Source organism: Triticum urartu, chromosome 3A (assembly GCF_056163025.1).
Source record: "Triticum urartu cultivar PI428250 chromosome 3A, HENAU_Tu73, whole genome shotgun sequence".
Taxonomy (NCBI): domain Eukaryota; kingdom Viridiplantae; phylum Streptophyta; class Magnoliopsida; order Poales; family Poaceae; genus Triticum; species Triticum urartu.
The window spans coordinates 580378867-580401343 of NC_141875.1; the positions used below are offsets into that span (position 1 = coordinate 580378867).

The 22477-nt window shown below is 44.1% G+C and overlaps 1 protein-coding gene across 1 annotated transcript; it reads right to left on the reverse strand.

Annotated features, from left to right (window-relative positions):
- Positions 1–980: 980 nt before the first annotated feature.
- Positions 981–4843, reverse strand: FOLK (Phosphatidate cytidylyltransferase family protein). The gene is made up of 6 exons (XM_048709082.2): positions 4459–4843; positions 2260–2327; positions 2059–2190; positions 1797–1912; positions 1494–1608; positions 981–1412 (listed from the first exon to the last, which is right to left on the reverse strand). The coding sequence occupies exons 1-6, from the start codon at positions 4774–4776 to the stop codon at positions 1235–1237; spliced, it is 927 nt and encodes a 308-aa protein (XP_048565039.1). The 5' UTR covers positions 4777–4843; the 3' UTR covers positions 981–1234.
- Positions 4844–22477: the final 17634 nt, after the last annotated feature.

Sequence of the window (22477 nt, forward strand, 5' to 3'; positions counted from 1 at the left end):
GTGTAAATATTTCTATTACCGGACCACCCTGACAAATCAGGCTGGCTACGCCACTGGACACGAGGTCCTGGACCAGGCCGCTGCTGCCCACCGGCGAGAACACCGCGGCCATCGTCGTTGCACGCCGGCTCCGGCCAGCAGTGCAGCCGCAGCAGACGGATGGCGGCACCGAGGAGGAGGCAGTCAGCGCGGCGCCGGCAGGTGAGCGGAGCGGTCTCGATAGGAGGCAGGTGTGGAGTGGGGAGGAGGAAGCCGGGGAGAAGGGATGGACGCCGAGGCAGAGCATTTTTGCGTGCCCAGCTGACGACCAAGGGGAGATCAAAAGATGCAAACTGCTTGAATCCAACAAAACTAGCAAGCATGCCGCGCGCGGCAGATTGGAAACGGCAGCGTCAATTGTTTCACGCCAACCGAAGTACGTGTACATGCTAATCGTATCTTTATATTGTGTTAACGTAAGCCTTTGCATGTCGTGATATGTGGACGTTACTCTTTTTGCGCTTTGCATGTCGTGAGGTGCACGTGATCACGTGAAGAAGTCAGTTAGGAAGATGCACAAACGCAACAAAATGACGGTGAGCACGGAGGGGCATGTGGCATGTGAATGGTACTAGTACTTTTTGTTATGCACAAGTGTTCAGTGTTCTTCGAACAGTAGAAAGTTCGGCACTGCAGTCTTACTTCAAGCAGAAACCACGGTCCGAGAGCATCTCCAACAGGCGCCGAACGCGCCGCGCGTAAAAAACAGTTATAGCGCAGCGCTGGCTCTAGCAGCCATGCTAAAATAGTTACTCCTGTTGAAGATGCTCTGAGGAGCGTCACCTTGGAAGCTGTCAAAACCCGAGTACCCTAGCTCACGCAGGCAAGACAACATGCGGAAGCACACCATGGCGAGCAAAGAAAAGCACAGGAGATCAGTATAAACGCTCAAGTTTTGCCCTCTAATTTTTTCTTTTCCCCAGAGAGCAAGACATACGGCATACAGCGTCAACCTTGGGACCAATCTCAGTATGTAAACGGCAGTGGATAAATAGCTACTCCTTCCGTCCCATAATTTAAGACGTTTTTTGACACTACACTACATTATGAGACGGAGGGCGTAGAAAATTGTTCCTATGGTTCAGCAGCATTTACAACAACAAAAATATCGCATGCTTGTCGATAATCTTGTTACATGTCGGAAGTTCACGTGGTGAAAAGAATGACCACAGTATTCTTCCTTTGGCGCTAAACATCAGAGAATGAGGCTACCGACTAGGAATGATGTCAAGGGAACGGTTAAATTGTCATCCAGTTCAGTGCTGATGGGGTGTGACTCGACAAGTGCGGCGGCTACGGAGACCACAAGAAAGCCCAAGGTCATGTACCAGCTTTTCTCCATGAGACCGAAACTGTGGAAGTAATGCATGTACCTGAACAATATGAGAGCACACGATTGAACAAGGCACATTGAAGGGGGAAAAGCAGGTAGCATGGTCTCATTAAGTATTTACCCAATTGAAGCCAAGAAACCAGCCACAGCCATCGCTATGCTTCCTGCATATGACTTGTTGGGGTTGTATGGAAGCTTTTCTTTTCCAAAGCGTCTCCCAACTACGTCTGCTATACCTGGAAGCATACAGCGACGAAGGGTGAACAGCCTAATTATATCTGCTTTCGTCTAGGAAGGGCGAAGCAGCTGATTCTTTTGGCATACTGTTTACAGCCACAGTGTGAAGATAGGCAGCAGATTATGTTGCGCAAGATAAAAATTTGTTCTAGGACATATAGTGTGAAATGCAGATACATGCACGTACCATCTCCAGCGCATAAGTTGCAGACAAGTGCTATAGCAATTGGGGATGTTCTCCACAATACAGAAGTGGCCAAAGTTATAGTAGTGGCATAATACAGTGGTCCCTTGAGAAGTTCCCTATGTTCAAAAGAAAAACAGGAAGAAAGGAATCATAACCTGAACCGGCCAAAGCAAGACTCGATAATGCCATAGAAAATGAAAAGGAGAATCTCAAGACAAAAGATCTGTATTAAATAACAAAGGGTTGGCATTGACTGTGGCACCTGTGGTCTCCAGATCGGCTCATTGATTTGACCATCGCTTCATTTTTCATTATTCCTAGCCCCAATAGAAGCATCCTTATAATATTAATCCCTGGTGCAAGTGCAGCAAAGAAAGGAGCATACCTTCCCGCACTGTATAAAGCATTAGTATTGAACACCAAGATGCTGTACATTCACAGTATCATTTCAGATATCAATTACCTGAAAAGAGGCCAAAAGAGCAAGAATACCATCCCAATAGTTATGTGCACAAGTTTCCTATTCAGTTTCTGCATCCAAAAAAGGACATTTATCAATACAAAGTGTCTATATGAAGTTGCACATTTCAATAAGAAAAAGACACCCATACATGGCTAATTGGCTATGTTACAGTGGTTAGCATATTTAGTTGCCAAATGTACGCCATGGCACATTGTGTTAACTTTTGTGAGCAAGTTCACTTCTGCTTGAATTAATTGAGTAGGCAACCGTAAATATCATCTGGAGGCTCTGAGTTCATGATGTATAGACAGGCTATCTGAGATCAGTCAAGAATAAATTGCAAACAGGGTGGGCTGTGCACAACCCAATGGTTCATGGAATGGGTTTTTGGTAGGCTACAGAACAGTGGCGGAGGACTACATGGTATGTGTAGTAAGCAATTTCTGGATGGAAATTAAGTTATGGTGATTTAGCTTGTTAGCTCTACTAAGAAAAGTACATAATCCAAAAAAAAAGAACAGTGGCGGAGGACCGTTAAAAAAATTGGTAGGGTGAAGTCGAAGGCATAGGCTAAAATGAGCACATGATTGTTTTAATTGCCTTTCCTCTTTAGCCTATAGCTAGCATGTACCAAGGAGTAGAGGCAGAGTAGTACTTTATGTCCGCACTTAGGTTCAACAGGGTCAATAGCACATGACGAGATTCAAGTGTCTTCTCTGAAGGATAATAGGGCCCAATTGTTGGATTATATGGAACAAGATATGTTGCCCTATGGGGTCCTCTGCCAGTGCTACATAATAGAATTCATCTTTCACTCAGAAAGATGGACTGTCGCAGGAATGATGCATCAAAGGGCTCTAGAGCAACTAAACAAATGCAGTTGACTAGAAAACTAGTGCACGGTCATTTAGTACTCTGACCATAATCAGCTGTAGAACTATATTTTGAACAATAGCAGGATTTGTGGATATCTCAACAACTTTCAGTCCCTCATCCGAAACATTTGAGTTTCTAAAGTATCTAAAAGTAGCAGCCTATACCCGGATCATAAGCACTGAAAAAAAAACATATGAATGCTACTTACAAATTATACAAAATAGAGCAATTCATGCAGTGGCAGCTAGATTTCAACTCAGCATGCCGATGTAATCGAACCTTGATAAATGACAGAGTTCACCATCAATTCTATTTATAACTGACAATAGCAGCTAGATTTCAACTCAGCATGCCGATGTAATCGAACCTTGATAAATGACAGAGTTCACCATCAATTCTATTTATAACTGACAATAGCAGCTAGATTTCAACTCAGCATGCCGATGTAATCGAACCTTGATAAATGACAGAGTTCACCATCAATTCTATTTATAACTGACAATAGCCTCTACATTGCAACTCAACATGCCGATTTAATCGAACCTTGATAAATGACATTTCACCATCAGTTCTATTTATAACTGACAATAGCAGCTAGATTATTTCAATTCAGCATGCCGAATTAGGCTTGTCTTTCCTAAAGTGTTCTTTGTACAAAAGTTAGCTACCTGCTCCCTCCGTCCCAAAATAAGTGTCTCTACAAAGTTGTAAAGTTGAGACACTTATTTTGGGACTGAAGGAGAATTTATCATTAATCACACCTGAAATATGATTTCTGTCAAATCATATCATGCAACAGATAATTCTATAAATGGCAATCCTAATATACTTAGCATCGTATGCGTCCTATGTTATGTAGCCTGAAGAGTAGTCTACTACGTTTTACAACAGTTCACATCACAGTGATGCACAATCCCAAGTTCTCTTACAAAAAGCACCGACCAACCAAATGAGTTGCAGTATAATTTGTGAGTCGCAGCTTGTAATTCAGATAACAACAATTCAACGGATTCGATCCCTGGTGAACACAAACAACAATTCAGCAGAATGTGAGACGACTCCAGCTCTGACTATCTCGTTACTGCTACATAGTAGAACTTGGGAAATCAATGTAGTAATTCGGTAGTGCCCTGGTCTCGCTACTGTTTTCCTTTAGGGATGGCCTCGTTGCTGTCGCCATGTCACTGTTACTGTCACATGGTATAACATACAAACTAAAACTGAGTATGCAAATCGGTGACCTGATGCAGACACTGACGCGCTAGATAAACGGTAAATTTTGGGGGCAAGTTAGTCAGGCCGTTGACTGACTGAGTGACTGACCTGGTCGCAGACGCCGCGCTTGGCGAGCTCCTCGAAGAAGCGGAGGAGGCCGAGGGCGATGGCCGCGGTGACGCCTGAGGACACGAGGTCGTGGACCAGGCCGCCGTCCCCCGGGGAGACCACCGCGGCCATCGTCGTCGCCCTCCGGCTCCGGTTGGCGGCGCAGCCCCCGCGGAGGAAGCGGAGGGTGGGCGGCGGTGAGGAGGAGGAGACGGTCGGCGCGGAGCTGGTGGGTGAGCAGCGGGGTCTCGATCGGAGGCGAGTGTAGTGTGAGGAGGAGGGAGGCGGGGAGAAGGGATGGGCGCCGAGGCTGAGCATTTCGGTGTCCACAGCCGACGGCGACAGCGAGGCGGATGGAGTAAAGACGAGGGAAGGGAAAATAGCCTATTCTAAATGCAAACGCAAACTGTTTTGCCTACTAATCAGACAAATCGGTAGCCGATATCAACAAAATGCGGAGACTATCGGTTCCTCAGAGGAAAAAAAGAAGAAGATAGGATACCGACTTTTACACGCTGAACGTTAAGTTCTCGGCCATTGATAAAATTTGGGACTTGACATTTTGTAAGTTGTGTTAATAAAAATCGAGTTAATTACAATTACAGTACACAAACTTGCACGATGGGTACAATTTCATACATAAACTTAAAAATGACACAAATTGATCCTATAATTTGTGTTTGAGGTACATTTTGATACATTTCTGTTTATTGCCTTCAACTCATTGTTACTAACGCTTACCATGTGGCATGGCCCGCGTGCATGGGTCCCACGTGTATGTAAGTGCATAGGGAAAGAAAAAAAATTGCGCCGGTGCGGTTAGCAACTCGAGATGTAAGGTCTCGCGCGAGAGATTCCGAATGGTGAACCATCCTCTTTTCCCTGTTTAGGGCCTTTTTGATTCGCAGGATTCTCAAAACACGGGAACAGGAAAATTGTAGGAATAGGTTGTCATGTCCTATTGTATCCTACGGAATTTAGAGAAGTGTTTGATAGCATAGGAAAAACAAAGAAATTCTACAAAGAAGTATGAGTGGATGGAAAGTTTCCTTCAAAATATAGTACAAATGAATCATATGAAAAAAAATCCTAAGGATTCCAATCCTATAAATCAAACGAACATCACAGAAAAAAAATCCTAAGGATTCAAATCCTATAGAAATCCTATGGAATTCCTTTGTATGAAGGAGTCCTTAATTAGACAGTCTTCTTTATATCAGGCAGGGCTAATGTTCATCCGTCATCACTGATATGACGATACAACCAAACTGTAGTCGTGTCATGTCAGCACACGAGACTCAGATTTGCTCTTTTCAAGAAATTGTTTATGTTTAACCCAAAGTCAATCAAGTGGCACGTCAAGATATATAGCATTCAATTTTTTTGGCGATGTTAGCCAACTTTTTGGTCACGGTTTCTAAATTATATTGCTTCATAATACACACAGTTTGTTTGTGCAAAATCACTAATGCTTGAAGATGGCAAAAGTAAAGAAAAAGATTTCTCAATCGGTCGACATGGAAATGCTATGCTCGGGTTCGTCCCAGGCGGGATGATATTTTTGTCGGTCGTGTGTGCAATGCACATAGTTTGCTACTTCGCAAAAAAAAAAAAAATGCACATAGTTTGCTTTAAATCAATCCTCGTTCCGCAAGATATATAAATGCGTCTATCTCAACTTAAACATACACTATAACCGCGGTGCGGTGGCTAGCTAATCTCTTGTGAGCTGCGAGCTCCCAAGATCGAATTCGGATGAAGACAACCCATTTTAATTTGTCTTACATTTTTCCTTTTAATTTATCTTTCCCCACTTACAGGTGGGACCCATACCACTCTGGCAAGCCGCATAGCAAGAGTTAACAGTGAGTTGACAGCAAAACCCCTTTTAATTAGTCTTACATTTTCCTTTTAATTTGTTTTCCCCACTTACAGGTGGGACCCATGCCACTCTGGCGACCCACATAACAAGAGTTAATAGTGAGTTGACGCTATAGACGGAAATGTATTAAAATGTACCTCAAACACAGGTTACATGTCAGTTTGTGCCATTTTTCAAGTTTATGTATGAAATTGTACCCACCGTGCAAATTTATGTACTATAAGTGTAATTGACTCATAAAAATCGCATCAGTCGATTTTCAGGAAAATCTAACCCAGAAGGATTTGGCTTGCTTCATTGCATGGTTGGTGTTGTTTATTTATTTATTGCAGAAAGATGATGAAGTGTGTTTTCTTTTTCGGTTTGTCTTGCTCTCATCTGATGATAATTAACTAGTACTAGAAAGGTTGGATGCGCTTTGCTGCGTTGTTAGTATTGTTGGATTTCTTAAAAGAAATTTACTCATGTTGTTTGAAAATCTAAGGTGTATTACTTTTATGAAAGTCAAACATTTTAAGTTTAATAAAATTTGTAGAGAAATATATCAAAATTCATAATATCAAATTGGTATGATTAGTTTCATCATGAGATGAATTTTCATACTTTTTTGTTTAATATTACGAATGTCGATTTTTTTTTGCTCTGAACTTGGTCAAAGTTAAAGAAATTTAAGTTTCCAAAAAACTAATAAAATATTTTGTTTGACGGGTGGGGGAAATGGTGGAGTGTGTTTTATTTTTATTTATAATGCGGTGATTTGATAGGCCTTTGTGGTGTGGTTATGTGTCATACGCTAACCAACGTATATTTATGTGGTAAAATTTCTACGTCGGTGGCTGCATATACTATATTGGTGCTATAGTATCACATGGTGGCGCTTATTTTTTCTAGGCGTTGGAGGTTCCACGGGATTGATAGATTTTTATAGGTCGGGACTTGCTGATTGAACATTTCAATTAATTGTGAGGCTTTAACAATTAGGAAGCATGTTGTATAGTATAAATGAATTGAATGAGATAGTTTTGAGAAATTGCTGACCCAGTCAAAATCGGATGATCCAAGCTCAGTTGAAGACCTCAATTGAATGTGGTTTTTTTAAAACTAGGGAGCTTAGTGTTACAATAGATGTCCCATCTAAATGATATTAGTATGGAAAACAGAAAGGAAAAGTTAAAGTTAAAAATTAGCACGAATCTCGGCGTAAAATCAAATGGCACAAGAGTTAGCAAATCCGTTTTTATAACACGGTGTTTTGATGGTGTGTTATCTGCAAATTAATCCACACATATGTACGGAGGCCTTTTTTGCGGTGATGACATATGTATTATACTAGATCATGATTGGCGCGCGTTGTTGCGCGTGTCTATTTTTGTAGTAGAATGATAGGAGTTTACATATAATACAGACCAAAAGGTGGGTATAATATTTTGTTAAAACATGACAATATGAATACTTGAATTTTTTTTACTACTTGGAAGTAGCTAAATTTAGATCTATCTTCAGTGATCTATCTTCGGTTAATTAATCTTGTTGGGGAACCAAGCGATGCATAGAACAAGAAACCACTAAAATAAGGATAGTACAAAGTAGTAATAGTCTAGTATAGCATGCCACATAGTAGAGTATAACATGCGTTGACAATGCCAAAATAGAGTAACCCAAATCATATGTCATAAGATCAACTCTTCACAAAGTAAACGGACTGAGGGATGGTATAACTGAGTATAAAGTTACACGTAACCATAGCACCAAGCGGTTAGTTGCTCATTTATTTTTCTATAAGAGCCAGAAGAAAGATATGTCAGTGGAGCATATGCAAACTCTTTTGAGCTAGGAAGAAGTATGCCTACATCAGGGCATGCCACTTAGAATCAAAGTTAATGTAGATAACATGGAAACACGATATGAGAGAAAGTACATAACTTCAATGGTGTAACAGGAAACCGTTCATATCGGCTCATCTAAAATTTCCTTGTCTATCAACACAAGTAGTACATCAAGCATTTAAACCAGTGCGTCGAAAAATTTAAGAGCTAGTCATGCTAGTAAAAAAGAAGGAAAACCGAAGCCTGAACAACAACTATGTGGCATGTCATATTGACAACCGGATCTTGTGTTTCCTGCAAAGAGGGGAAGAACCATTAAATGAATCGCAAATGTATGGCACCATACATGTTAAATTTCAGTGGTGTTGCATGTTGTGGAATGGTCAAGTGGAGTAACATTATCTATATGAAGTATTCAAACTTTCTTGATTGAAGGAAGCGGAAATAGTGGATCCGAAGACATCACTATCCAGAGTACCAAGAACCACTTGGCAACATACCAGGAATGTTGAGATAGTTAGAGTTAAAAACTAATAAAGAATAAACAGAGATGTCAATATAGAATAACAGAGGATATAATGTAAATGAGACATGCATGCAAATGAGAAAGTGTGTATACAGTTTCCTTTTTGCAACTCTAGTTCGTATCCTCCTTTAGTGATAAAGAAATCAACTTGCAAAAACTCACCTCTACTATAGTTTGCTGGAAATCAAGTAAAACGTTGATAGTGATGTATATTATGAAAAGGCAGCCTAATGTTAGAAACACATAATTACTTACCTTGGGTGGAAACCAACATGGTGCACGACTGGGTTGTAGCAGGCTAGTAGCAATGCCAAAACAGCAAAAACACAACAAATAAATTGGAGAGCACAAGAAGGAAAATCAGTACAATATGATCGATGGGTTTCCATCGCTTAACGAGTATTGGTCCTGAGCATTGATACGTCTCCAACGTATCTATAATTTTTTATTGTTCCATGCTATTATATTATCAACCTTGGATGTTTTATATTCATTTATATGCTATTTTATATGATTTTTGGGACTAACCTATTAACCTAGAGCCCAGTGCCGGTTTCTGTTTTTTCCTTATTTTAGAGTATTGCAGAAAAGGAAAATCAAACGGAATCTAATTGACCCGAAACTTCACGGAACTTATTTTTGGACCAGAAGAAGCCCACGGAGTATCGGAGATGGACCAGGAGAGACCCGGGCTACCCACGAGGGTGGGGGGCGCGCCCCCTGCCTCGTGGACAGCCCGGAGGTCCACCGACGTACTTCTTCCTCCCATATATACTCATATACCCTAAAAACTTCGAGGAGCACAATAGATCGGGAGTTCCGCCGCCAGAAGCCTCCGTAGCCACCGAAAACCAATCTAGACCCGTTCCGGCACCCTGCCGGAGGGGGAAATCCCTCTCCGGTGGCCATCTTCATCATCCCGGTGCTCTCCATGACGAGGATGGAGTAGTTCTCCCTCGGGGCTGAGGGTATGTACCAGTAGCTATGTGTTTGATCTCTCTCTCTCTCTCTCGTGTTCTTGAGGTGGTATGATCTTGATGTATCGCGAGCTTTGATATTATAGTTGGATGTTATGATGTTTCTCCCCCTCTACTCTCTTGTAATGGATTGAGTTTTCCCTTTGAAGTTATCTTATCGGATTGAGTCTTTAAGGATTTGAGAACACTTGATGTATGTCTTGCGTGGGATACCCGTGGTGACAATGGGGTATTCTATTGATCCACTTGATGTATGTTTTGGTGATCAACTTGCGGGTTCCGCCCATGAACCTATGCATAGGGGTTGGCACATGTTTTCATCTTGACTCTCTGGTAGAATCTTTGGGGGCACCCTTTGAAGTACTTTGTGTTGGTTTGAATAGATGAATCTGAGATTGTGTGATACATATCGTATAATCATACCCACGGATACTTGAGGTGACATTGGAGTATCTAGGTGACATTAGGGTTTTGGTTGATTTTTGTCTTAAGGTGTTATTCTAGTAGGAACTCTATGATAGATTGAACGGAAAGAATAGCTTCATGTTATTTTACTACGGACTCTTGAATAGATCGATCAGAAAGGATAACTTTGAGGTGGTTTCGTACCCTACCATAATCTATTCGTTTGTTCTCCGCTATTAGTGACTTTGGAGTGACTCTTTGTTGCATGTTGAGGGATATTTATATGATCCAATTATGTTATTATTGTTGAGAGGACTTGCACTAGTGAAAGTATGAACCCTAGGCCTTGTTTCAATGCATTACAATACCATTTGTGCTCGCTTTTATCATTAGTTACCTTGCTGTTTTTATATTTTCAGATTACAAAAACCATTATCTACTATCCATATTGCACTTGTATCACCATCTCTTCGCCGAACTAGTGCACCTATACAATTTACCATTCTATTGGGTGTGTTGGGGACACAAGAGACACTTTGTTATTTGGTTGCAGGGTTGTTTGAGAGAGACCATCTTCATCCTACGCCTCATATGGATTGATAAACCTTAGGTCATCCACTTGAGGGAAATTTGCTACTGTCCTACAAACCTCTACACTTGGAGGCCCAACAACGTCTACAAGAAGAAGGTTGTGTAGTAGACATCAAGCATTTTACTCTCTTATTGTTTCCCTTTTTTGTTTATTGACATCTTCTAGTTGGAAGGTCAATTCACCTATAGAAAGTACAGGATGTTGCGAATTCGAGCACCACTAACATGATATGGACAGATTCCATGCTAATCGATTTCATTCAAATAAATATGTTGTCGTCACCCATACGTCTGTTTTAATAGTCTTTTAAAGAAGGGATTCCACCCTGATTTTACTAAAAAACCACATAGATTCAAGTTACATCGAAATCAACAAACTAAAATTGAAATAGTTGTTTTGAGCTCCACAGAACAATCACAGTCTCTGAAACTTACATTGCTGAATTGGTCTGGAAACACCATCTGACAGCAACATGATCAAAGTTTGGTCTCCCTTTCTTTGGTGACACCTTCAGTACATATAAATTACAGGGCTACTAAATATTGCACAGAGTAGACTCATTGGCTTTGCTGAATTCTTATCTTCATTTGAGATTTCTTGTCATCTCACGTAATGTCCTGTGAGCACAGAAGTAGCCTCTTTTCAATCAAATAAACTGTTATTAGAAGAAAATTGCACAGTTATCAATTGAATTGGCATGTGATTCGTGAGCTATTGCAGCTATACAGAACAAAAAAAAACACATGAAGCATGCAAGTATAGCAGATGTTTCAGATCCGACCATATGTAGATTGAAGAATCTGAGAATTGAATAAGTGTATGAGAGCTCACCAACAATCTGTCGTTGGAGGTTTTTTGAGAGGTGTTGATAGAGCAATACGAGGACGAGGTGCTCCAGGAAAACAAATCCTTTGGATCCGCCGCCCATGACCATCTCAGATCCTCAAGTGCCCGGTGCAGCAGCACAACTACTATCTTGGACAGTTGCGCCGCGCGCCTAGGAACACAAGCTGCACCCTCCTTCGGCCCTAGTATTTTATGGCAAGTAGTAGGATCCAGCGAGATCTGACATGAAGGAATCATGGGGATGGAGCTGAAGATAACCTGGAGAGAATAGGGGAGCTATAGAAAAAGGTTGGAGGAAAAAGGAACGCACACTTCCATGTAATCACAGACGGTGGGTGGCCCACATCAATCGTAATGAATGCTCCCGCAAACTGAAGATTGATTGCCACATTCATCATCCACCGGAGCTTCGCCACCCACAACCTCGCCTCCCCATGGACCGGTATGGTCCTATCCTTGCAGATGCCGACCAAGCAAACAGCTCGTCGAGCCACGCCTGCGCCTCCCAGGAGCACATTGACCCAGGCAGCAATCAACGCGTTTTTTTGGAGCATCAGTAGATATTGGCGCCTGTGCAGTTGCATATTTCTGACACCTAGCCCATTTGGCCCAAATTCATAGAATACGTCCGAAATAGTTCCTGGAGCAGCGACCCACTCCACTTGACTACTCTGTGGTCTGCGTACAAAATCCAGAACGACTTCCAATGGCCAGCAAAGGACAAAACAACAGATCTGATGGTTAAAACCCCTGATGGCCTAAGAGGGTTGGATTAGTGATTAGTGCACAGTTTTAATGTCTCTAAATTGGTGCTACAGTGTTCGGTTTTGGCATTTACCTTTTGTCGGATGATGAGAGGGTGCGAGACTGATGTAAAAGTTGTTGCAGATTGATTTGAGAAATCATTGACCAGTGAACTAAATTCGAAATTAGACACATCGCCTGAATGACAGAGCTCCAAAATTGAGAGCTCAATCCAAAATCATATTGGTGCTACAGTGTTGCATCTTGGTATTTTTTTGAGGTGATGAGAGCGTGCACAGTGCTGATATATTTTTATAAGCTGGTTGTTGCTAATTGATTCAAGAAATCATTCACTAGTCAAGATAGTGAACCGGATTTAAAATTGGACAACTTACTTAGATGAGAGAGCTCCTTAAAAAATTTATGACCAAGTTAAAATTAAGAACCCAATTTGATGCGGAGCATCCCAAGGCCATCCCCATGGACCCAACTACATCTCCTATGACACCTCTTGGACCCATGACACGAGCACGTGCAAGAGCTCTTGAAACCAAGGTGACATCTCTCCTCTCACAATTCCACTTCGATGCACATGAGACATGGCTACTACCTCATATGGACACTTTGTGCATACTCGGGTATCATGGAGAAGCTAAGGAGTAAGGACAAGAAGAAGAGGAAGATGGACGAGAACACGGAGAAGAAGGAGGGCTGAAGGAAAAGTCCCAGCCACCGGACGACCGGCTGCGACCGGACGTCCGACGCCTGATGCTCCAGCCAAACCCCAACGAGCGGACGACCGGTGCCCCTGCACCCGAGCCAAACGAGCGGATGACCGGTGCCATCGGACGACCGGCGACCGGACGACAGGTAGCCACCGGAAATCCGCTACACCAGCATCCGAGCCAGAATGAGCGGACGACCGACAGCCACCGGACGTCCGGCCGCCCCTGAGACACCGGACGTCCGGCCCCCAGCGGACGTCTATTACCTGGCTGTGTCCAGATTCGGGCCCGAGGCCCATATACCCCTACTTTCGCCCCCTTTTGCACTTAGACTATAAATAGACCTCCTATTCATCCTAGTTAGGGTCAGCAAAGGATTAGCTCATATTTCATGTGAGAGCTTTGCTCATCCACTTGGTTACCTTCTCCTCGGAGATTCAAGCCTCCACCGGAGAAGATCCCCAAGCGGATTCAAGACCCCTCTTTAGGGAAGAACTCAAGACCTCCTCACGGAGAATACCGGCTACCCTTGTATCGTCCTTAGTTGATCGTGTACCGTGTGAACTCTATGTATCCGAGGATCTAGCACATGTGTGACTATCTTGTGTTGGTTTAGTGATTCTCTTGTGTTTTCCTTTGTGTTCCCTTCGTTTTCTCCCCTTGTGTTCTTCGTGTTCATCGCAGGATCCGCTCCTATGATGAAAGATCGGCCCCTAGAGTTCCTACCCTACATCATCTTGGTATCAGAGCCAGGTTGATCATGATTTCGGAGCCTCCCTGTTGTGTTTCTAGCCTAGTTTTTGTTGTTTTTTGTCCTAATTCGAAAATTCCCCACAAAAATAGCCCCAATTTTTTTTGTGATTTGTTGGTGTGTTGAAATTTTGTTGGTTTTGATCTGTGGATTTGCTTTGTTTTGAGTGGATCTAGCTTTTCCCCCTTGTCTCCACCATTTCCATCCACGAAATCACCCGCAATCGACGAATTTCACCTCATCCGCCCCACCCACGTGAAGTTCATCCCGTGCCCGAACAGTGCCCAGGCACCGGACGTCCTCTCGCCATCGGACGTTCGACGACCGGATGACCGCTCCCCCACCGGACGTCCGAAGTTCCCTGACGAAACTGAATTTCTTTAGTTTAGTCACCACCAACACCCAGATTTCCGCATATGCACTCCTATCACCTATACACCATCACCACTTCCGCAAACCACCACCATTGCTTATCCGCTTCGCTCCCCGACACGTTTGCCACTTCGAGCTTTAAGAATTTGAGTTGCGGTACCGTCTCCGTTTGTGTTTCGGCTATCTAGGTACGGTTCGACATCAACATCGCCACTCATCTTCGCCACTGACGCGTCATCAACAACGACCACATCGACTACATCTTGGTATTCGTGCCACCATTTTGACACCATACCGTAACCAAGAATGGTAACCTCATCTTGGTATTGGACATATCACTCTTGCCATTACATTGATAGACATCATAGCCTTACTCCTTTGCGTTGCTTACCAATTGAGGCTAGCCATTGAGTATTGCCGGCAACGAGACTTGTGCACATTAGTGATCATACTTCCCATAGCATACAAACACCATTGTTGCATATATTGGTATCATCTCTTGTGTCACAAAGTTGTCATCGCATACACAATTGCTATCTTGGTTCATCAAGCATTGCATGAGAAAAGAGCTCAAACATCAAAGAGCCAAACAAGCTTTTAAGCAAAGTGGAAAGATAAATAAAGAGATTTTAAGCAAGAACCATAGCATCGTACAACATTAAGATTGTCATACTCGATCATCTTGGATCATACCATAGAAACACCTTGCATAGAACATACTTGGGATAGAAGTCGTTGCATTTTTTCTAAGTAGGTTGTGCACAAGTTCTTGTATCCGCCTATTGTGCAATCGTGCTAGCGTCTCTCTAGTGTTGTGCAACAAGAGCATTTTTGTGGATACCACATTTTGGCTCATCCTTGGTTGCACGACCCCACCTATCTTTTTGCGTGTGTGTTTCCGTGTACCTTATATGCTTGGTCTACTTGTTACATTGCATCTTGTGAATCTTTTCCAACATTATTGAAGCTCACTTACAATTGCATCAAATTTTGTGCCATCATCCTAACCAAGCTCCACCATAAGCTTTTACTTGTGTAGGTGTGAGAAACCGACAAGATATAGTACCAACTGTGCTATTTCCTTGTCCTACATTGGAGTGATCATCGATCCACTTTCAACTTCGGTCAAGGTACATTTGGTATTCGTTCTTCTCTTTCTACCACTCACATTTTTCTTGGAATGATGGATAGGCCGAGTACTTCTACCAACCCACTCTTCATTGAGCACGACGACGACATGAACTCCTACGTCACCAAGAACCACCTATTTGGTGCACAACGTGCTTTGCATCAAGAGCAACAAGCCATGAGTGAACGCATCGACAACCTCGCCGCCGACTTGCGACTCTCCTAGCAACGTACAAGGGACTACTTCGACCACTAGCTCGACGATCACAAGCAAGAGAATGACGCAAGGATCGACGAGATTCACGCTTTGTTGCTCAACCGCTCTTCTTCCACTTCGTCTTCATCAAGAAGAACCCGCTCAAGTCGACACTCCGACTTCACCCTCTCCGGCTCAAGTACACCGACATCAAACTCTCTACGTCGTGCCGCGCGCAACGATCATCAAGCAAGCCTCAATCCTCTACGCGACACCGACTCTCAAGAGCGCCAACAACGTCAAACTCAAGAGGCTTTTGCACTAGCACGAGAACGGCAACGACAACGCCAACATGAAGAGGAAGAGCGAGCGCATCTACACCAAGTTGCACAAGATGCCGAGGCACAACGCCAAGAACAACAACTCCGTGAAGCTCAAGCACTTGCGGCGCAACAAGCCCTCCGAGATTCAAGTCGAGCCGTAGCCGACCGAGGCCGACAAGCTCGTGAACATGAAGAAGCACTTGGCGAAGAAATTTAAGAACGAAGATTTCAAGCTCGCGTGCATCGTCAAGTTCCTCACCGAGCTCGACAAGCTCCTCCACAAGCTCGCCAAGAACATCAAGTTCATCAAGAGCATGACGACAATGGAAATCCTCCACGACAAGAGAAACATGAGGTTGACAACCCTCCTCACTAAGAGCGACACGAGCTTGAAAATCATCTACAACACGGGCGTCATCATCCTCCACCCCAACACAATGAAGAGCAACGCTACGGAAAGCTCAAGTTCACCATGCCCAAGTTCAATGGAAGCAACGATCCAGAAGAATACCTTTCATGGGCATTGAAGGTCGACAAAATCTTCCGTTTGCACAACTATGAAGAAGAGAAGAAGATCGCGATGGCATCCCTTGAGTTCCAAGACTATGCCCTCATTTGGTGGGAACAAGTTATCAAGCGCCGAGAGGCAAGAGGTGAACCACCCATCACTACTTGGGCGCAAATGAAGGATGTCATGAGAGCACGCTTTGTGCCTACCTACTACAACCGCGACCTCTTCAAGAAACTCCAACTACTCAAGCAAGGAACCAAGAGCGTTGAAGAGTACTACAAGGAGATGGAGATTGCCATGATAAGAGCCAATGTCACGGAAGATGATAAGCAAACTATGGCACGTTTCTTGAATGGAATCAACCATCCTATCAAGAAGATCGCCGACTTCCAACCATACTTGAACCTCATCGAGCTAGTGCATCAAGCTACCAAAGCGGAACGCCAAGTGCAAGATGATTTCAAGTATGCCAAGTTCTCTTCAAAGTCATACGGTTTCTCCAACAACCAAGCTTCAACGACTCCAACACCGCCTAGCAAGCCTTCTACAAGAAACATCGACAAGTCGAGTTCCAAGAAAGCTTCGTCAACCCCAAGTCATCCTCCTACTACGAGCAACTTCAAGCCGAGAGCTTCATCATCCTCAACCCCCACCGATGAGACCGTCAAGACGAGCTCCTTCAAATGCTTCACATGCGGAGGCCGAGGCCACAAGTCCTATGAGTGCACCAACAAGTGGACCATGATCCTCAACGGTGACGACACTTACGACTCGATGAGTGAAGGAGAAATGGACGCTCTTGAGAAAGTCGCCATGCACCGGCAAGTGAACGATGAAGAGGAACAAGTCTTTTGCGATGAAGATTCAAGTCCCGCTCTTGTTGTCTCCAAGGTCTTGACTCTCCAACATCACCAAGAAGAAGACCAAAGATGCCACATATTCCACACCAAGGCCGGCATCAATGGACGATCTGTCAAGGTCATCATCGATGGAGGGAGTTGTCATAACCTCGCAAGTGAAGAACTTTGCTCCAAGCTCCAATTGCCCAAGACGAAGCACCCACATCCATACAAAGTGCAATGGCTTAGCGACGCCGGCACTATCCAAGTCGAGCACTGAGTACAAGTCTCCTTCAAAATTGGCGCCTACGAAGACACCTTGGAGTGCGATGTCGTTCCAATGACCGTTTGCCACCTTCTCCTTGGACGCCCATGGAAATTTGATAGAGGAGTCATCCACAACGGCCGAACGAACCACTACATCTTCAAGATGAAGGGCAAGGAGTACATCCTACGTCCAATGTCGCCAAGCCAAGTGACCGCCGACAAGCAAGCCACCCATCGTGGAGATCATAGTGAGAGAGCGAGCCACCAAAAAGAGAGTGAGCGCCACAAGCCCAAATCGAACACCTCCACGATGAGCGAAAAGAAGAACTTAGTCATATTTGCCACCAAAAGTGAGATAAGAGGAGTGTGTGAGAACCCATCTAGTGTCCTACACTACGTCCTTGTGTGCAAGGACAATGCACCAAAAACTAACACTTCTCACACCCTTCCTCTAGTGTTGTATTCTCTTTTTGCAGGAATTTCATGATGTTTTCCCCGACGAGCTACCTCCGGGACTACCTCCACTACGAGGCATTGAGCACCGCATCGACCTCATCCCCGGAGCACCGCTTCCGAACAAAGCTCCCTACCGCGTCAACCCTGAAGAAACCAAAGAAATACAAAGGGAAGTAAAGCATCTCATAGACCATGGACATGTGTGTGAAAGTTTGAGCCCTTGTGCCGGCCCGGTCATCCTTGTGCCAAAACAAGACGGTAGCTTTTGCATGTGCTCCGATTGTAGACCTATCAATGCTATCACCGTTCGTTATAGGTATCCCATTCCACGCCTAGATGATATGTTTGATGAACTTAGTGGTGCCACTATATTTTCCAAAATTGATCTTAAGAGTGGTTACTATCAAATCCACATACAAGAGGGTGATGAATGGAAAACTGCCTTCAAAACCAAGTTCGGCTTGTATGAGTGGTTAGTCATGCCTATGGGTCTATCGGAAGCACCAGGTACTTTTATGCGTCTTATGAATCATGTCTTTCGCCCTTACATTGGTATATTTTTTGTGGTCTACTTTGATGATATCCTTGTTTATAGCAAATCTCTTAGAGATCATGTCACCCATGTTCGCACCGTTTTGCGAACTCTTCGAAAAGAGCACCTCTATGCTAATATGGAGAAATGCCTTTTTGGCGTTGACAAGATCGTTTTCTTGGGTTTTGTTGTTTCTTCTAAGGGTGTTCATCTAGATGAGTCCAAGATCAATGCTATTAAGACTTGGCCCCAACCAACCAACTTGCAACAAGTGCGTAGCTTTCTTGGCCTTGCGGGTTTCTATCGTCGCTTTGTGAAAGATTTTAGCACCATTGCTTCGCCTTTGCATGCTTTGAGAAAGAAGAATGCGCCTTTTGTTTGGGGACCATCCCAAGATACCGCTTTCAATGAGCTTAAGAGTTTGCTTACTCATGCTCACGTGCTTGCTTTACCCAACTTTGACAAACCCTTTGAGATTCATTGCGATGCTAGTGCTAATGGCATAGGAGGTGTGTTAGCACAAGAGAAGCGCCCCATAGCTTACTTTAGTGAGAAACTCTCCGGCGCGCAACTCAATTACCCCATATATGACAAAGAGCTATATGCTTTAGTCCGCGTTTTGCATGAATGGGAACACTATCTTCGCCCTCATGAGTTTATCATTCATACCGATCATGAAACACTCAAGTATCTTAAGGGCCAAACTAAGTTGAACAAGCCTCATGCTAAATGGAGTGAATTTATCGAGTCTTTTCCTTATGTCATCAAGTACATTAAGGGTAAGGTAAACATTGTGGCGGATGCCCTTTCCCGCATATGCATGCTTGTCACTCAACTTGAATTGGATGTCATTGGCTTTGAGCATATCAAAGAATTGTATGACCATGATCCTACTTTTGCTACTCCTTATGCCAAACATTTGACGCTCAACTTTTGGGAACGCTATTACATCAAAGATGGATATCTTATGAGAGCTAACAAACTTTGCATCCCCGAGTCTTCTCTTCGTTTGTTGCTTTTGCAGGAATCTCATGGAGGAGGCTTAATGGGACATTTTGGATGAGACAAGACGTTTGCCACGCTCTCGAAGAACTACTTTTGGCCAAAGATGTTTCGCGATGTCAACCGCTTCACCAACCGATTCTCTACATGTCGCAAAGCTAAGTCCAAGGCTCAATCCCATGGCCTTTATATGCCTCTACCAATTCCATATCAACCATGGTAAGACATTAGCATGGACTTTTTACTTGGTTTGCCTAGGACTAGAAATGGGAAGGATTCGATATTTGTCGTTGTGGACCATTTCTCAAAAATGGCACATTTCATTCCTTGCAACAATATAGACGATGCTTCACATGTTGCTAATCTCTTTTGTAGGGAAATATTGCGTCTACATGGAGTGCCAAAGACTATCGTCTCGGACTGCAACGTCAAGTTCCTTAGCTACTTTTGGAAGACCCTATGCACCAAGCTCGGAATCAAGCTACTCTTCTCTACGGCATATCATCCACAAACCGCAGCCAAACGGAAGTTACCAACCACACTCTCTCCGCTCTACTTAGAGTACTCATCAAGAAGAACATCAAGGAGTGGGAGGAGTTCCTACCTATCGCCGAGTTCACCTACAACCGAGCAAGACACTCAACAACCGGCAAGTCCCCTTTCGAGGTCGTCTACGGCTTCAACCCTTTGTCACCATTGGACATTCTCCCTCTACCACTCCAAGAGCGCATCAATTTGGACGCTAGTGCAAGAGCGACACATCTCAAGAAGGTGCATGAAGATACAAGGAACACCATCGAGCGCCAAGTTCAATGCCTTGCGTCCAAGCTCAACTTCAACAAGCACCCTATGGTCTTCAACATTGGTGATCTCGTGTGGCTACACCTTCGCAAGGACCATTTTCCACAAGAACGCAAGTCCAAGCTTTGACCCCGAGCGGATGGACCCTTCAAGGTGCTCGCACGCTACAATGACAGCGCTTACAAGATCGACTCCCGCGCGACAAGTACAACGTGAGCGACATCTTCAACGTCAAAGATCTCTATCCCTTCCATGGTGATGAAGAATTTGATCCGAGGTCGGATCTTCCCCAAGGGAGGGGAGATGATGTAGAGCATCCCAAGGCCACCCCCATGGACCCAACTACATCTCCTATGACACCTCTTGGACCCATGACACGAGCACGTGCAAGAGCTCTTGAAACCAAGGTGACATCTCACCTCTCACAATTCCACTTCGATGCACATCAGACATGGCTACTACATCATATGGACACTTTGTGCATACTCAGGTATCATGGAGAAGCTAAGGAGCAAGGATAAGAAGAAGGGGAAGATGGACGAGAACACGGAGAAGAAGGAGGGCTGAAGGAAAAGTTCTAGCCACCGGACGACTGGCCGGGACCGGACGTCCGGCGCCTGATGCTCCAGCCGAACCCCAGCGAGCGGTCATCCGGCCCAAACTGGAAGACTGGTGCCCCTGCACCCGAGCCAAACGAGCGGACGACTGGTGCCAGCGGACGACCGGTAGCCACCGGAAATCTGCTACACCAGCATCCGAGCCAGAATGAGCGGACGACCGGCAGCAACTGGACGTCCGGCCGCCCCTAAGACACCGGACGTCCGCCCCCCAGCGGACGTCCGTTACCTGGTTGTGTCCAGATTCGGGCCCGAGGCCCATGTACCCCTACTTTCGCCCCCTTTTGCACTTAGACTATAAATAGACCTCCTATTCATCCTAGCTAGGGTCAGCAAAGGATTAGCTCATATTTCGTGTGAGAGCTTTGCTCATCCACTTGGTTACCTTCTCCTCGGAGATTCGAGCCTCCACCGGAGAAGATCCCCAAACGGATTCAAGACCCCTCTTTAGGGAAGAACTCAAGACCTCCTCACGGAGAAGACCGTCTACCCTTGTATCGTCCTTAGTTGATCGTGTACCATGTGAACTCTATGTATCCGAGGATCTAGCACATGTGTGACTATCTTGTGTTGGTTTAGTGATTCTCTTGTGTTTTCCTTTGTGTTCCCTTCGTTTTCTCCCCTTGTGTTCTTCATGTTCATCGCGGGATCCGCTCCTATAGTGAAAGATTGGCCCCTAGGGTTCCTACCCTACATCACAATTCAAAACCAATACCCTTAATTGAATGGAAGGCATTCATCCTCAAGTGAGCTCAATGATATTGTAGATGGCTAGCGTGCGTCTTCTGAAGGAAATATGCCCTGGAGGCAATAATAAAGTTGTTATCTATATTTCCTTATATCATGATAAATGTTTATTATTCATGCTAGAATTGTATTAACCAGAAACTTAGTACATGTGTGAATACATAGACAAACAGAGTGTCCCTATTATGCCTCTACTTGACTAGCTCGTTAATCAAAGATGGTTAAGTTTCCTAGCCATGTACATGTGTTGTCATTTGATGAACGGGATCACATCATTAGAGAATAATGTGATGGACAAGACCCGTCCGTTAGCTTAGCATAATGATCGTTCAGTTTTATTGCTACTGCTTTCTTCATGACATATACATGTTCCTCTGACTATGAGATTATGCAACTCCCGAATACCGAAGGAACACCTTGTGTGCTATCAAACGTCACAACGTAACTGGGTGATTATAAAGATGCTCTACAGGTGTCTCCAATGGTGTTTGTTGTGTTGGCATAGATCGAGATTAGGATTTGTCACTCCGTCTATCAGAGAGGTATCTCTGGGCCCTCTCGGTAATTCACATCAATATAAGCCTTGCAAGCAATGTGACTAATGAGTTAGTTGCGGGATGATGCATTACGGAACAAGTAAAGAGACTTGTCGGTAACGAGATTGAACTAGGTATTGAGATACCGACGATTGAATCTCGGGCAAGTAACATACCGATGACAAAAGGGAACAACGTATGTTGTTATGCAGTTTGACCGATAAAGATCTTCGTAGAATATGTAGGAACCAATATGAACATCCAGGTTCCGCTATTGGTTATTGACCGGAGATGAGTCTCGGTCATGTCTACATAGTTCTCGAACCCGTAGGGTCCGCATGCTTAACGTTCTGTGACGATATGTATTATGAGTTATGTGATTTGATGACCGAAGTTTGTTCAGAGTCCCGGATAAGAT

Excerpts from the sequence above, each read along its gene's own strand:
- FOLK (XM_048709082.2), bottom strand. The coding sequence starts at position 4,776 with ATGCTCAGCCTCGGCGCCCATCCCTTCTCCCCGCCTCCCTCCTCCTCA. Across the intron at positions 2,328-4,458 it reads AGCGCGGCGTCTGCGACCAG|AAACTGAATAGGAAACTTGT; the intron begins GTCAGTCACTCA and ends TTTTGGATGCAG. Across the intron at positions 1,413-1,493 it reads GGTTTCTTGGCTTCAATTGG|GTACATGCATTACTTCCACA; the intron begins GTAAATACTTAA and ends CATATTGTTCAG.